This window comes from Arvicola amphibius, chromosome 9, assembly GCF_903992535.2.
Source record: "Arvicola amphibius chromosome 9, mArvAmp1.2, whole genome shotgun sequence".
NCBI lineage: Eukaryota > Metazoa > Chordata > Mammalia > Rodentia > Cricetidae > Arvicola > Arvicola amphibius.
Window position 1 is genome coordinate 35,086,810 of NC_052055.2, and position 14,341 is coordinate 35,101,150.

Here is a 14,341-nt window from a genome sequence, read left to right on the forward strand (position 1 = left end):
CTATACAAACATCTTTTTTTTTTCTGTGCAAATATCTTAAGTCCTTGCTTTTTATCTCTTTGGGTATATAACCAAACTAAAAAAATATTTTAAGGATTTATTTGTTTTTTTTAAGTAATATTATTTTTTTCTCATTTTTTATCAAAAATTTCCATCTCCTCCCCTCCTCCCCCTTCCCTCTCCTCCCCTCCACCCATACCCCCACTCCCTCCCTCTCCAATATATTAGGGCTGGCGAGATGGCTCAGCTGTTAAGAACACTGGCTGTTCTTTCAGAGAACCTGAGTTTAGATTCCCAGAACCCACATGGTGGTCACAACCATCCATAAGTTCAGTTCCAGAGGATCCAATGCCCTCTTCCAATTTCCTCAGTTGCCAGGCACGCATGTGGTGCAGATATACATGTATGCAAATCACTCAATATACATAAAACAAAAAATCTTGTTTTTTAAGTTAAATTTTTATTTTAGATTTTATGTTTATTGGTATTTTGCCTGCATGTATGAATGTGTACCATATGTATACAGTGCCTGCAGAAGCCAGAAAAGGGCACTGGATCTTCTGGAACTGGAGTTAGAGACAGTTAACTAGTCACTAGACATCATATGGTGCTGGCAGCTGAACATCTCTCTCACCAACCCTGATTGATTGATTGACTGATTGAGTGTGTGTATGTGTGTGTGTGTGTATGCATGCATGCCACATGTATGTATGCCACATGTAAAGGCCAGATGAGAAGGTTGGATTCTCTGGAGCAGTAGTTATAAGTAATTGTGAGTTGTCTAAAGTGGGTGCTGGGAACCAAACTCAGGGTCCTTTGGAAGAGCAAGAAGCTCTGATGGTATGAGATGCCTCTGTATCTGTGTGGGTGTCTGTGTGTGTGTGTGTGTGTGTGTGTGTATCTGTGTGTTTGTATCTGTGTGTGTGTACCTGGAAGCAGGGGAACTTGTGAGTACCCATGCAGTAGCATACACATAGAGTTCAGAAGACACCATAGGGGGTTTGTTCTCTCCTTCCACCGTGTGAAATTGGGAGCATCCAATTCCAGTCCTCAGACTTGACAGCAAGCACCTTTTCTTGTCGAACTGTTTGGTGTGGGTATTGGGAACTAAACTGTCGGGACCTTTGTGAGAGCAGTATATACTCTTAACCACTAAACCATCTTTCCAGTCCCATCATTGTGGATTTGATTTGCATTTCTCTGATGGTTAATGAAGCCAGGCATCTTTGCATGTATCTATTGACTATTTGTGTATCACCTTTGGAAAATGTTTATGTAAAGCCTGTTGTTTTTGTTGAGGCTTTACTATTCGTGTGTGTGACAACTGAGTCAGTTTTCTCCTCCCATCTTTATAGGGGTTCTGGTGAATAAATTCAGGTCATCAGGCCAGTGTCTTTAACTGCTGAACCATCTTGCTGGCCCTCAGAGATTAATGGGCCTGTTACTTTATAGTTCTTTCTACATTTTGTATATTAATCCCTTATCAAGTATATAAGTTTCAAATATGTCCTTCATTCTATAGTAACTTTAAACTATATCAACTTGTCTTTTGGTGTGTAAAAGTTTTGAGGTTGGATAGTCCCTCTCATCCCTCTTATTGCCATGCTTTTGGTAATCATGTCTAAGGAATCATTGCCAGAGCCATTGTTAAGGAGGCTTTGCCCTGTTTTCCTCCCAGAGCTGTATGGTTGTGGGAGGTTCCTAGAGCCAGGTGTACTTGCATGGTCCTAAGTTACAGAGCCCAATCAGGAGTTTAGACTTGGGCCTGATCTGACATCTCAGTTATCTTGTAACTTGGCATTTTTGCATTGTTGGTCCACCAGGGTCGTGGGAATCCTCTCTATCCGGAGAGACTCACAAATACAGCCTCTTATGGACAGGCTGGTGCTATTGGACTTCTGGTCTAACACCAAGTCCATTTGGCTCTGGCATGCACCTGGACTGAGATCCCACTGAATAGATCATGCTCATGAATGCAGCACACTGTAAAGCTGTGTGGGAGGCAGGGTGGGAGGATGTAGCAGATCTTCAGCTCCAGAGTCAGGCAGTGGGAGGAGGGTCTTCTGTGGCCCAAGGGGAACCCAGGAAAGAGGAAGCATATGCTAATGGAAGTGGCTGTGGGGTAGAGAAGAGTCTGCTCAAAAAATCAGAGTGAGAGTACACATGACCCAGCCTCCACCCAGGAACACTCCTGGGTGCACACAGAGATTTAGAAATGGTCACAACAGCGTTATTCAGACGCTACCAGTTTATGAATGAGAAAAGAAAATGTGGTCCGTCCATACAGTGGAATATTATCTTACCATATGGAGGAATGAAGTCCTAACACTTCTGCAGTGTAGATGAACCCTGGGAAACATTGTGCCTAGTGAAAGCCAGAAAAGCAGCACTATGACCATGTGATCCATTATGTGAAATGTCCAGAACATGCAGATCCACAGAGACGAGGGTGGATTCAAGGGGGAGGGCTGGGGATGAGGTGGGCATGAGAACAGGATTTCTTTTGAGGTAATGGAAATTTCTGAATTTGTCTGCACAACCATCATTATGCTAGAACCACTGCATACTGAGACCATGCCTTCATAGCTGTTGTGAGCAAGTGACCCAGCTGATGGATGGGGCGGGAATACTCCCAGGTACTCAGAGCAGAGGGGTGGGGCCACAGCTCAGAGGAAGACAAAGGTCTAGAGACCAGACAGAGCCTGCCTACTTGGCCAGGTAGTGGGGTTCTGTGCAGGTGGACTTCTAAATCAGAATAATGAGGAACTCACACCCCCTCCCCCCCGCAAGGTCACATACCAAGTCACTGCTGCCATAGGTGGTAGAACCTAGCAGCAGGCCAGGAACAAGGACCAGTGCTTAAAAATCTCCTGGAGACTCAGTGCCTTGTCACAGCTTCAGAGAGGGGCTGGGAGTGTGGCTCAGTCCTAACATGATCCCAACAAACATGACCTACCCCACCAAGTAACACCAACAGACTTCCCAGAAGCTGGAAACAGGAAGCTAGCTCCCAGCTGCCAGTATCCAGATGCCTCAGGCCTGTTGAGGTCACAGCTGGGTCAGGACACAGCAGAAGATGGAGGCCTAGATGAGCAGATAGACAGGAGGCTATGCAGTGAGTGAACCATTTGGGGACTCCACTTCCTGTCCTCAAGGTCATCCACTGACGCTAATGCCATGCTCACACCTGAGTCCTGTGGTTCCCCAAGGGAACTGCCCTACACCCGCATGGACATTCAGCCTCCTCTGCCCTTTCTGGTTTCATTAAAGAGAAAGGGCCTGTCCTTGGCAGTTCCCATTGGACCCAGAATCTTTCCAGTGTCTGCTGTTGCTGAGGAACCTTCTGGTTCCATCTAGTGGTTCCCTTGCCGAGGACTAGAGTGACTAGCTCTGGTCACAGGGTCATGACCGTCACTTCTGTAATCTACGTGCAGCTTTGGCTTGATGTGTTGTGCAGGTGGGGGTGTTTTCATGTCTAGAACCAGAGAGAAGATTCATAAGCTAAGTCCTACAAGACTGCCTAGAGGTAGGCCACATTTTGGAGAATAACTGAGGCTGCCCATCTATCCACTACATTTAGGTAGTTCTAAAGGGAGTTCCAGGCCAGAGCTTTTCCACTCACTCATTCGTGTTCCTCAGTGTTTGTGTTACTTGCTTTGTACAGCAGCAAGACACCCACAAGCTCAGGCAGGCAGGTGTTGCTGCAGGCCCTGCCCATCCATCTCCAAGTCACCTTCTAGCCCAGTCTTACTCATGGGTCCATTGCTCCAGTTTTGTCCTCCCTCTCTGCCTCCTAGCCTGATTTTTCATATGGGTCCTGCCTCTAGCAGACAGTGGCTGAGTTACAGGAACACTCTAGAGACCCAAGGGACCCCTTTTACCTCACGCTTCTTAATCACCTGCTCTGGACATCCCAAAGTAGCTATACCTCCACCTACCCCCACCCTTCCCTCCTTCCTGTAGTGCTGGGGAACCTAACCCAAAGTAGTCTCCTACATATTAGTAAATGTTCTACCATGGGCCATAGCCTACTTCTCTCTTCTTGTGTGAGATCTAAGTTCTTGTTCTTAGCTGCTCACACCAATGGGAGAATTACGTTGGGCCTTTCTGCCATACGCCTGCAGCTTTCAGTCAAGAGCTCTGGATTTCTAAGGACTTTTCTTCTCATAGTCTGGGCTAGTTGGGCCCTTTCCCATCGTGCCTCATGAGAACATATGCCCTGGGATGTTCATAGCTTCAAAGCCTGACTGCAACATCCCACTTGAGCCTGTCCTGTCTGCAGGTACCTGAGATTGTGAGTGTGTTGCGAGCCAAGCTGCGGGATACCCAGGAGGAACACGTCCTACCAGCTGCCCAGCACAGTGTGTACCTCCTAGCATCTCAGCACTGCGAGGCAGTGGTATCCAGTCTCCTGGGAAGCCCCCTGCCCTTTGACAGGTACTCAGTACCGTAAGCTTGCTTGGTGGAAGCCATGCTCCAGCTCTGGGTAGAGGGAGGGGGGGTCCCACATGCCTGCATGGCATAGTGTGTGATCTTTCAGCATCTCTCCCCTCTTCTGCACCCTAAATTTTCTGCATGAGTCCCCATGGACCTAGGATTGTAGAAAAGATGATTACATTGAAAAAGGCCCTACCTCTCAGGTACCCAAGGCATCTGTCCCGCTCCAGATGTTTTAGGATTAGGGTTAAGACCCTTCTTGGGAGCCAGGCAGTGGTGGCGCACGCCTTTAATTCCAGCTTTCAGGAGGCAGAGGCAGGTGGATCTCTGAATTCAAGGCCAGCCTGGTCTGCGAAGCAAGTTACACAGAGAAATCTTGTCTTTAAAAAATAGAGAGAGGGGGGGAAAGAAAGAAAGAAAGAAAGAAAGAAAGAAAGAAAGAAAGAAAGAAAGAAAGAAAGAAAGAAAGAAAGAAAGGGGAGGGGAGGGGAAGGGAAGGGAAGGGAAGAGGAAGGGAAGGGGAAGGGAAGGGAAAGGGAAAGACCCTTCTTGGGCATACCTGCTAAGTCAGGATTCCTATAGCTCTTCATGGTGGCTACTATCCTTAGCCTTCTGTCAAGCTCTAGGCCTCCTGGCTGATTCTGTGTGAGTCAGTAATTCACTAGAGTACTCCTCACCTGTGAGCAGAATCCCGCAGTGACCACTCTGACCTCTCTAGGAGCCTAGGATCTGTGCGTTCACCATAGAGCAACATCTCCCACCTCCTCACCAGCCTTCCTCTTCTCGCCAGCCCTTCTTTTCCAGCCTCCTGCTACCTTTTCTAAGTGTATGGACTTGTTGGTCTCATCTTTCTTTGTAGTCTTTGTTGGGGGCAGAGGTTATCCTTGAGGCCACTACTGGACCAAATGGTATGGTCCCTACCTGTGCTGGTGCTGCCCCTGAAGTTAGGGCACAGGATGCATATATCATTATCAGTTCTTGTTCTTATCAGTCTTGGAGGCTGTACATTGAGAGTGGCTGTGTGTGTGTGTGTGTGCGCGCGCACACACACACACACACACTTAGAAGCCAGAATAATAGGGTATAGTGTCCTTTGTAGTTACAGGTGGTTGTGAGCCACCCCAAATGGGTGTTGGAATCTGAACTTGGGAAGAGCACCAAGCACTCTTTAACTACAGAGCCATCTCTCTAGCCCCTTGTTTGTTTCTCATGTATGGAGTTCCACCATTTAGGTGACTTTACTGCAGTCATTTCACTTCCCATTGAGACAGGAGTGTGCACAGGTGGGTCTGCAAATCCTGGTGACTCTGTGCTTGTAATCTCATCTCAGACACTGCTTGGAGGCAGAGGAGGTATCTGGTCTCCAGGTCCCATCTGCTCTTCAGCTGAGCCCCCAGTCTGCCTTCAGTGTCCTGCTGCAGTTATTAGGGGGGTTTTGCTGATCCCGAGCTTTGCGAGTAGACAAAAAAAAAAAAAAAAAAATCCTTCTGTCTTTCTTGCTTAGTACACTGCTCTTGAGATACAATGAAGTGGCTTGTTCTTACTGCTGTGTAGTATGGCTGTTTTTTTCTTTTCTTTATTTTTTGTTTTTTGGTTATTTTTTTTTCTAGACAGGGTTTCTCTTTGTAGCTCTGGCTGTCCTGGAACTCGCTCTATAGACCAGGATGGACTCAAACTCAGAGATCCGCCTGCCTCTGCCTCTTGAGTGGTGGGATTAAAGGCGTGCGCCACCACCTGGCTATGTTTTATCTATACTGTTTGTTCATTCCCAGGAGATGTTCATAAATATTTCTACCTGTGCTGTTAAGAAATAATGTTTTAGCAGTCTTTTATAGAATAGAACGTAAAGGGTCTGTCACATACATATGCCAAACCTGTGTGCCAAGACAGGACTTCATGTTTATAAATGGTTGGGGAAAGATCAAAAGACATGTAAAGGTGATATGAGATTCAGATTCGTGGCCCACCACCATGCTCATCCCCAACATTTGTGATGTGCTGCTAAATCTAAGGCATTGCAAAAGTTGTGAGGTCCACAGAATCTGAACTGTTTGTGCTCTGGCCATTTTATAAACTTCTGGTCTTACTTGGGTATTGGTGGGCTTGCCTCTGGTGTGCAGCCAGCCATCAGGGGAGCTGAGCCTGGCATGTTCTGGTGTGTATCTTTCCCAGCACTGGACATGACTTTGCCATGTAGAGGGTGTTTTGCTTTCTCACAAACTCTTTGGTCTTTGGTCTTAGAACTTGAAGGATATTTCCAGTGGTATCTGTGAAATAATGTCACATTTCTGGCTTCTATTGGTTACTGTGGAAGGACCTGCCTCTGCCTATCCCAGTGTCTCTGTAAGATGTAGTTTTCCCTTAGATGGATTCTCTGCATCTTGCTGGTGTCTTAGTCTCCTGTGCCTCTAGCTTTGTTTTGAGCCAGGGTGACTTCAGATTTGTTGTATAGCTGAGACTGCCTTGAATTCCTGACCCTCTTGCCTCCACCTTTCAAGCATGTACCACTATTCCTGGTCTCATCAGTTATGGCAGGCAGAAGCTTAACCATTTCTTCCACAGGTATTTCTCTGGTCTCTATTTCTGAGCTGCTAACTTTACCATCTACCTCTATCATTCTGTCTTCTGAACTCTTCACTTTTTCTTTCTGGTCGCAGACTCAAAGATCTACCTTCTGGGTACTGGGATAAAAGGCACACACCAACATGCCTCGCTCTACTGTTTTGGTTTTTTTTTTTCTCTCTTCTCAACGCACCATTTCTCCTATTTGCTATACGACATATTGTGCTGGCATCAGTATGTCCACCACGTGGGATATGTGCCTTATTTCTACCAAGCCTGTTTGGTTCTCTTAATCTCATTTCTTACATTTATTTTTGTGTGGATGTGCATGCCCACAGAAATAAGGGCACAGCACTAGTTCTTGGAGACTGGTTCTTTCCTTTTATCGTGTGAGTCCCAAGTATTGAACTCAGATCGTGGGGCTTGGTGGCAAGTTCCCCTACTCAGTAAACTTTTTGCAAATGAGGTTCATATCTCAGAGTTGCTACTTGTAGAGATTTTAATTTCTAACAGACATTTTGAAGTTTGTCCAACATCTTTGCAGATACATGGGTATGACTGTTTCTAGTGTTCTGGGCATTGCCTGAACATTCTCCTCATGCCTCTTCCTGTGTCCTTGGTCCCTGGGGCCTGGGATGGCTACTCCCTCTAGAGAAGTCTAATCTTTGCTTCCAGCAGCTCCTTAGAGATCCTCCTCTTCCTGCCTCAGGTCTTCTTACCGCCATCTACTGCCAGCTGTTTTCAGACCCCGGGGTCAGATCTGATCCTAGCATGTCTGAGCCTTGTGGAACTGGGGGGACTGAGCACAAGGCAGTGGTGGGCAGGGTGCTGCAGCCAGCAGTCACTCAAGATGCTTTTCCTTGCTGTTCCAGTCACACCTGTGCCCTGTGGCGGGCACTGGCTGTGGAGCCCAGCCTCACCACTCAGGTCCTAGAGCTGCTTCTGGAGAAGATGAGCAGAGACGTCCCATTCAAGGAGAGCCGGGCCTTCCTTCTGGGCAGCACTGCTGACAGAGTAGCCACACTGCTTCCCCTTGCGGTGAGTAGGGACTTCAGGAGCTACCTTTCATGCTACCCCTGCCCCCACATGAGGCTTGGGTACCCCAAAGGCACCTGGCAGCTGTGCTGGGGCTCATAAAGACCAGCAGGTGTTAGCTCCCAAGGGAGCCCACTTCACATTTTATCCTTTGGAAAAAAAAAAATAAACCCAGCCCAGCCACTCTTTAAGCAATAAAGCAGCTGTGAGAATTTCCTCTCCCTTCTAAGGAACCAAGAACAGATGGTCTGAAATTTGTCCCCTTGAAGGCCACACTGTCCCCTACCCTGCCTCATGCCCCGAGGACTAAGCTACATAGGGTCCTATCTACTCTATGGCTTCTTGGGCCCCTCCTGCCTCTCCCTGGGGACCCAAAACCTGAAGTGTACATGGGATTATTCATGCTAAGGCTTGGACCCTGGAATTAGGGGTACAGAAACTGTCTAGAGGGAGATGACTCTCTAGTGGCTCTGCCCCAGGCCACCTGTGCATTGTATGAGGTCCTGTCTGCCCCGTCATCTGGAGCCGTGGTACTGGAGCTCTACCCTCAGCTGTTTGTAGCACTCCTCCTCCGAGTCAGCTGTACTGTGGGTGTCCAGCTGCCCAGAAACCTGCAGGGCAAGGAGCGGAAGAACACCAGCCCAGCCAAACCAGCCAGGAACCTTGATCCCTGCAGGTAATAGGGTCCTCGCCTGCCATCCCTTGCTTACTTGTAAACACAGGTTATGTGTGCATGTGTGGTGTGATATGTACAGTAATGGAGGCAGTGAGGGTAGAATGCCAGCTGCCTGGTCCTGAAGAAGACACAAAAGACCTTGTCTGAAGAGTGGTGGGCTTGGAAGGAATGACTTGGCCTCCAAGAACCAAAATCTCTCTCTGCACAAGTTAGGGTAGTCAAATGTGACACTTAAATGTTTTAGTGAATTTCCAGGTCTATATATTTCCTGTACGTCCAGGTACCTCCAGGGTGGGGTAGCAAGGTATACCATATGGCTGTGCTGGCTGGGGCTATGGAGCACTCAAGTGAAGTCAGACTGGTGCTAAGTCTCTGTATTGTCCCAGCAGTAACCTTGTACATGTGCTCACAAACCCAGGCAGGAGTTGCTTACATGCTCTGGGCATCTTGCTATCCAGGGCCGCTTTTACTGTCTTTACTGGGTCCTAGCTGGTTAGGGCAATTGAGGCAGGGTACTTGCTTATACTGGCAAGTCCTGGAAGGCCATGGTATCTGATTCCTGCATGCTAGTGCTGGTCTTGTTCCATGCAGCCCCCTGGGCCAGTTTGAGCAGAAGTTGAGATCTCTAAGGGAGGCATAACAATGCCATCTAAACTGCAGGATGGGGCCACTGTTTCCCCAATCCCTGCCTGCCCTAGCTCCTTCCTATCCAGATTATCTGTCTTAGGTTATGCACCTTTGCCCCACTTCTGCCATCACTTCGGCAGAACTGCTTACCCATAGTGCATGCACATAAACTCCAGCAGAAGCTGGTGCATGAACAAGACAGAGCAGACCTGGGCCTGGCATGCCAAAAGCCAGCTCTGCCTGTGAAGACCCCTGGTCTGAGCGCTTTGCAGAGCATAGCTGACAGGTGTCATCATCCATGACCTAGTGCTTTGCAAACACCACCCTGCAGTGTTCTGTGCAGATAGGTACCAGAGGCATCTCAATTGCTCATATTTCCCTAAGTATAAGCTTATACTTCCCTCCAGAGGTGTAGCAATGGCCTGACATTAACTGAACAGTTCTCTTACTTGCTCTGCAGGCCATGGTCCACTCATGCTGTGACCGGCTGTGACTCTTCAGGTTCTCGTTAGGACCATGCTCAGCCCTTACCTGGCCTGTGGCTGGCCATGCCCACACTGAGGATGTTTCGTACAGGCTCACTGTGGCATCTGTCCAGTCACCACAGCGGCCGTTATGCCATTTTCTCAGTCTGTAGTCAATGCAGACTGCCTTGAAGCAACCGGACCTGGGAGCAGAGGATTCCCCAGAGTGGCCTCCCAGTTGTTTTCTTGGGGGGCTAGCTCAGACTGATGGGACCTGTAGATGTTTATTGGGGGCTGTTGGTTAATGGCACATCACCTTAAGATGCTCATGAGATAAACCACTCCTGCCTATCACCTCAGACTACAGCTCTCATCCCTGTGCAAGGTCCTTGTTCCTAAAACTAGACTAGCTTGCCACCTTATATGAATACCCAGATGTTCCATGTTATGCTACTAGACTCTGAACAATGCCATATAATCCTGTGTCTATCATGCCCTCCACTGAATGCTACCAGCTGAGGTTCCACATAGCATGCAGGCAAGGAAGGTCTGCCCTCTGTCTAGATATATGGCTGGATATCACCTTTCCTCTCAGCCTACTATATACCACTTGGCAGTCGTAGCCTTCCCTACCCAACCCATGTAGGAAGTAACCACTGCAGTTACAGGCTCACTGTAGCCACAGCCATCACCTTTTCAGTAGGTGAAACTTCACTCCTAGTGGGTCTTGTGTTATCCCTACTTCCCCAGACCCCTTAGGTGATGCCTCGGACTCAGGTACATACAGGACATTATGGGGCCTAATGTGAATGCAAGTGTCAGGGGAAGTCAGGGCTATGGGACTGGAGAGCCATACATTTCTGCAAGGGGTATACCCACTTTGATGAGTCACCTTGGTACAGAATCTGTTCAACTTCTTCCCCATGGTAGAAGGGTAAATCTTAGCAGGGGCCAAATTCCAATTATAGCTGAGCTTAGGAAACAGCAGCACTAGGCCTCTTGCAAGAGACTGGAGTAGGTTCTTGTCACAGGAACTTCCCACAGGAGAGCCAGTTTGAAGTCAGGGGATAGCCCTGTCCCACAATGACCACCCCCACTTTCAGTTGGTTGCTCTCCGGTACTAGCTGAGCTGATGTTTCATTGTGGCCTCACCTTAAGGATCTATTCAGTTTCAGTGAATTGGATATAGTCCTGTATGCCACCTTTCCAGAGGCCTCTGGGTCCTCAAGGTAGACAGACTTTATCCAGGTCCAGGCTGGGGAAGGACAGGTATCTGAGAGCTTAAAGGCTAAATCTGTGGCCTTTGTGTATAGCTTAATGGTTCTATATATTATCCTAGAGACTGGTAATGGCCAATCTGGCTAGCTCACCTCCAGGCCAAATGATTAGTCTTTCCCTTGAGTCCATTTCAATCCTGATACCCACTGGCCTCTGAGCTTGCTCCTTTGAAGCATGATATGGGCAAGATAGGCCTGGGCAGCCATGGAAAGCTTTTCCTGAATGTGCATGCAAGTGAGCTAGCTACACATGCAAGTGACTTGCCAGCATTTGCTGGTCCTGGTAGAAAGGAACAAGGCAGACAAGCCATCAAACACCATCCATTCTACACACAAACAGCTCTGCAGTGGATGCCCTTCAGGCCTTGCTGCTCCGAGGTGGCAGTCAAGATGTGTTGCGGTGTGTGGAGCAGGATGGAGGCTGGGAACTGCTTAGGACCTCAGCAAGACATGAGGATGGAGTTGCCCAGCTGGCCAGGTAAGCAAGCCACATCCTCTCCAGGGGACATGAGGGTGTGGGCCACATACACCTGTCAAGAGGCACAGAGAAGGGGTATCCTGTGGGCTTGACGAGGGTAGAGGGGTGGGAGAATGCCTGAGAAGCACTCATAGGGCCTGGGGTAGAATGCCTGAGGTTCTAGCCATGTGAAGTGGGAGATAAAGTACCCCTCGGGTAGAAGCTGGTCTTGGGCAGTGGTTTGCCAACATCCAGGCTGGCCAGCTCCTGCCTTTTGGGACCTCCTTCCCTAGTTCCATGGCAAAGTATGCAGGCCCCCGTCTTCCTCTGGTGATGAAGGCGCTCGTGTGCACGCAGAGCAGCGTGTATGAGATCCAGAGGGTCACGACTACTGCTTTCCTGGCTGAGGTAGGACCCTCTGTTTTGAAATGAGAAGATGCTTTCTTAGAATCAGTGAGATGGAACATGGGCGGCTATATCCTACAGACAAGCTTGACCAACCCCAGTCTTTGCCAGAGCTTGCTTAGCCCCACCTACTAAAACCCTGCCTGGAGTCAGCCAGGGTTAGGCCCTAGGTAAGGTCAGAGCCCCTGTTACCAGAGGCTCATAGCCTCTGAAGAATGGGAGACCAGGGTAGGAAGAGGCCCTCAGCTTCCCCCTTTCAGGAAACCTGTAGGCTACAAGGTTTGGACCTAGGCTGGTGGAGGTCAGCTGGCATGATGATCAGAGTGGCTCTGCTTCTAGCTACTCAGCAGTAATGTGGTCAATGACCTAATGCTCCTGGAGCCACTGCTGGACAACCTGACAGCCCGGTTGAAGGATTCAAGTGCCAGTGTACGGCGTCTGGTGCTTCGAGGTCTGGCCAACATCGCCTCTGGTTCACCTGACAAGGTGGGCCAGCCCCCAGGAGATATGGCCGAGTATAAGAGGCAGCATGGGGTATTCAGCTGCTTGGGGGTGAGGTTTGCCTGTAGGGTGGAACAGGCTTAATACAGTGGTCTCCTAGGTGCGAGCTCATGGCCCTCAGCTTATGACGGCTATGGTCAGTGGGCTAGATGATGGTGATGAACCACACAGTCTGGTGGCCTTGGAAGCTATGGTGGGCCTTGCACGGCTGCTAGATCTAGTGGAGCCATGGGACCTACGCTTGGTGCTGCTGCACACAACCATCCGCATCCGGCCCTTCTTTGACAGTGTAAGCTGTAGGACACCTGCAGGCCTATCTTCACCCTCTCCAGGTCCTATAGCAGATGCCAGGCACATCCTGAGGGAGTGCTGAGTTTTAAGATGTATGCTTATATCAGGTACTGCTTTGCTGGGCCCCAGTGATCAGATCCTCTGTGTCAGCCTCCAACCTCCTATACTCACTATTGCATACCCACCCCCACAAGCCACTTTCAAATCCTTAGCACCAAAGTAGGGGCTCAGACTGCATGCAGGCCTCCCTAGAAAAGGGGGCTTGTGGTGACATGGCTGCACCCCTGCTAGGAAAAAGTGGAGTTCAGGACTGCATCCATCCGTCTTTTTGGGCACCTCAACAAGGCTTGCCATGGGAACTGTGAAGACGTCTTCCTGGAGCAGGTCGTGGGTGGGTTAGTGCCACTGCTACTGCATCTGAGGGACCCTCAGGCCTCAGTGGCCAGTGTGAGTGATCGTCAGGTTCAGGGGAAAGGGTGCTGGGCTTGGCATGATTTCCTTCAGGCCTGGGAGAACTTGGGCATAGCACTCCATTATATCGCAGGCCTGCAAGTTTGCCCTGTGCATGTGTGTCCCTCACCTGGAGTGTGCTGAGCTGGCAGCTGCCTTCCACAAGTACCTTCAGGAGGGCCGCAGTGTGCACTTTGGGGAATTCCTCAACTCCACATGCAAGCACCTGGTGAGAAGAGTGCTGTGGGAGACCCTGCCTGGGGTGGGCTGAGGACCCTGACCCTTGACCCTAGTGTTCTACAGATGCATCACTTCCCTGACTTGCTGGGCCGCCTAGTGAGCACCAACCTATTCTACTTCAAGAGCAGCTGGGATGATGTCAGAGCCGCTGCTCCCATGTTCACAGGTAAGCAGGCCTTATTATTACCATTACCCCGTCTCACCTCAAGTTTGTTCACTACACAGCTTTATCCCACCTGCTTCAGGGTTCCTGGTGTTGCATGCAGAGCCTGAACAGAAGCCACAGGTAGACCTGGAACAGCTTATTGCAGGTGAGCATGCCCCCAAATCTAGAACACATGGCCCCCTACTGCATCCCAACCTTCCCATCTCTGGGGCTTTGCTGACCCTGTAGGCACCCGCAGGGACTAAGTGATTTTCCTGGATTTCAGGATTTTTTTTCCCCCTGTCACTGGTGACCTCATCGTCTCTAGTAATTCACGGAAACTTCTTAACTGTTCCAAAAGAGCTTAAAAAACACTAAAAAAGGAAAAACTATCTTTCCGTTGGCTCCCGAGCCCTCCCAGCAGAGGCCCGTCTGTTAGGAAGGCAGTGGGCGGCCCCACGCACAGGCCCAGGCATGTGCACAACTGGCTGTTCCTCTGCCCCCAGCCCTGCAGCTCCTCCTGAAGGACCCAGTGCCTGGGGTGCGGGAGAAGGCTGCTGAGACCCTGGGCCGCCTGGTGAAGTTTGCCTGAGGCTGATTCAACTCCGGCAAGCAAAAACGCCAGCTTATCCTGCCTAGAAGACTGCTGCCATCACATATGGGGCCAAGACTGTGGTGCGCTATTTATTGCCCAATAAAGCCACTTACACCTCAATAGGTGACAAGCGTATCAATACCACCTTTCCTTCTGCTTAAGCTAGAAGGGAATCCTGA

General features: G+C 49.4%; 1 protein-coding gene across 3 annotated transcripts in view; it reads left to right on the top strand.

Moving 5' to 3' along the window:
- The window catches only part of Mroh1 (maestro heat like repeat family member 1), a 74,872-nt gene extending 60,590 nt beyond the window's left edge, over positions 1-14,282 (top strand). For 2 of the 3 annotated variants that reach the window (XM_038341366.2, XM_038341365.2), the window contains 12 exons: positions 4,283-4,437; positions 7,872-8,037; positions 8,514-8,710; positions 11,419-11,556; positions 11,829-11,943; positions 12,280-12,426; positions 12,542-12,730; positions 13,024-13,179; positions 13,277-13,411; positions 13,486-13,588; positions 13,668-13,733; positions 14,074-14,282. In XM_038341366.2, the coding sequence (XP_038197294.1) occupies positions 4,283-4,437; positions 7,872-8,037; positions 8,514-8,710; positions 11,419-11,556; positions 11,829-11,943; positions 12,280-12,426; positions 12,542-12,730; positions 13,024-13,179; positions 13,277-13,411; positions 13,486-13,588; positions 13,668-13,733; positions 14,074-14,159 (1,653 nt within the window). In that variant the 3' untranslated portion in view covers positions 14,160-14,282. Of the gene's footprint in view, positions 1-4,282; positions 4,438-7,871; positions 8,038-8,513; positions 8,711-11,418; positions 11,557-11,828; positions 11,944-12,279; positions 12,427-12,541; positions 12,731-13,023; positions 13,180-13,276; positions 13,412-13,485; positions 13,589-13,667; positions 13,734-14,073 lie in introns of those variants that run through there. The other variant, XM_038341367.1, reaches the window with a different exon arrangement.
- The last annotated feature ends 59 nt before the right edge of the window (positions 14,283-14,341 follow it).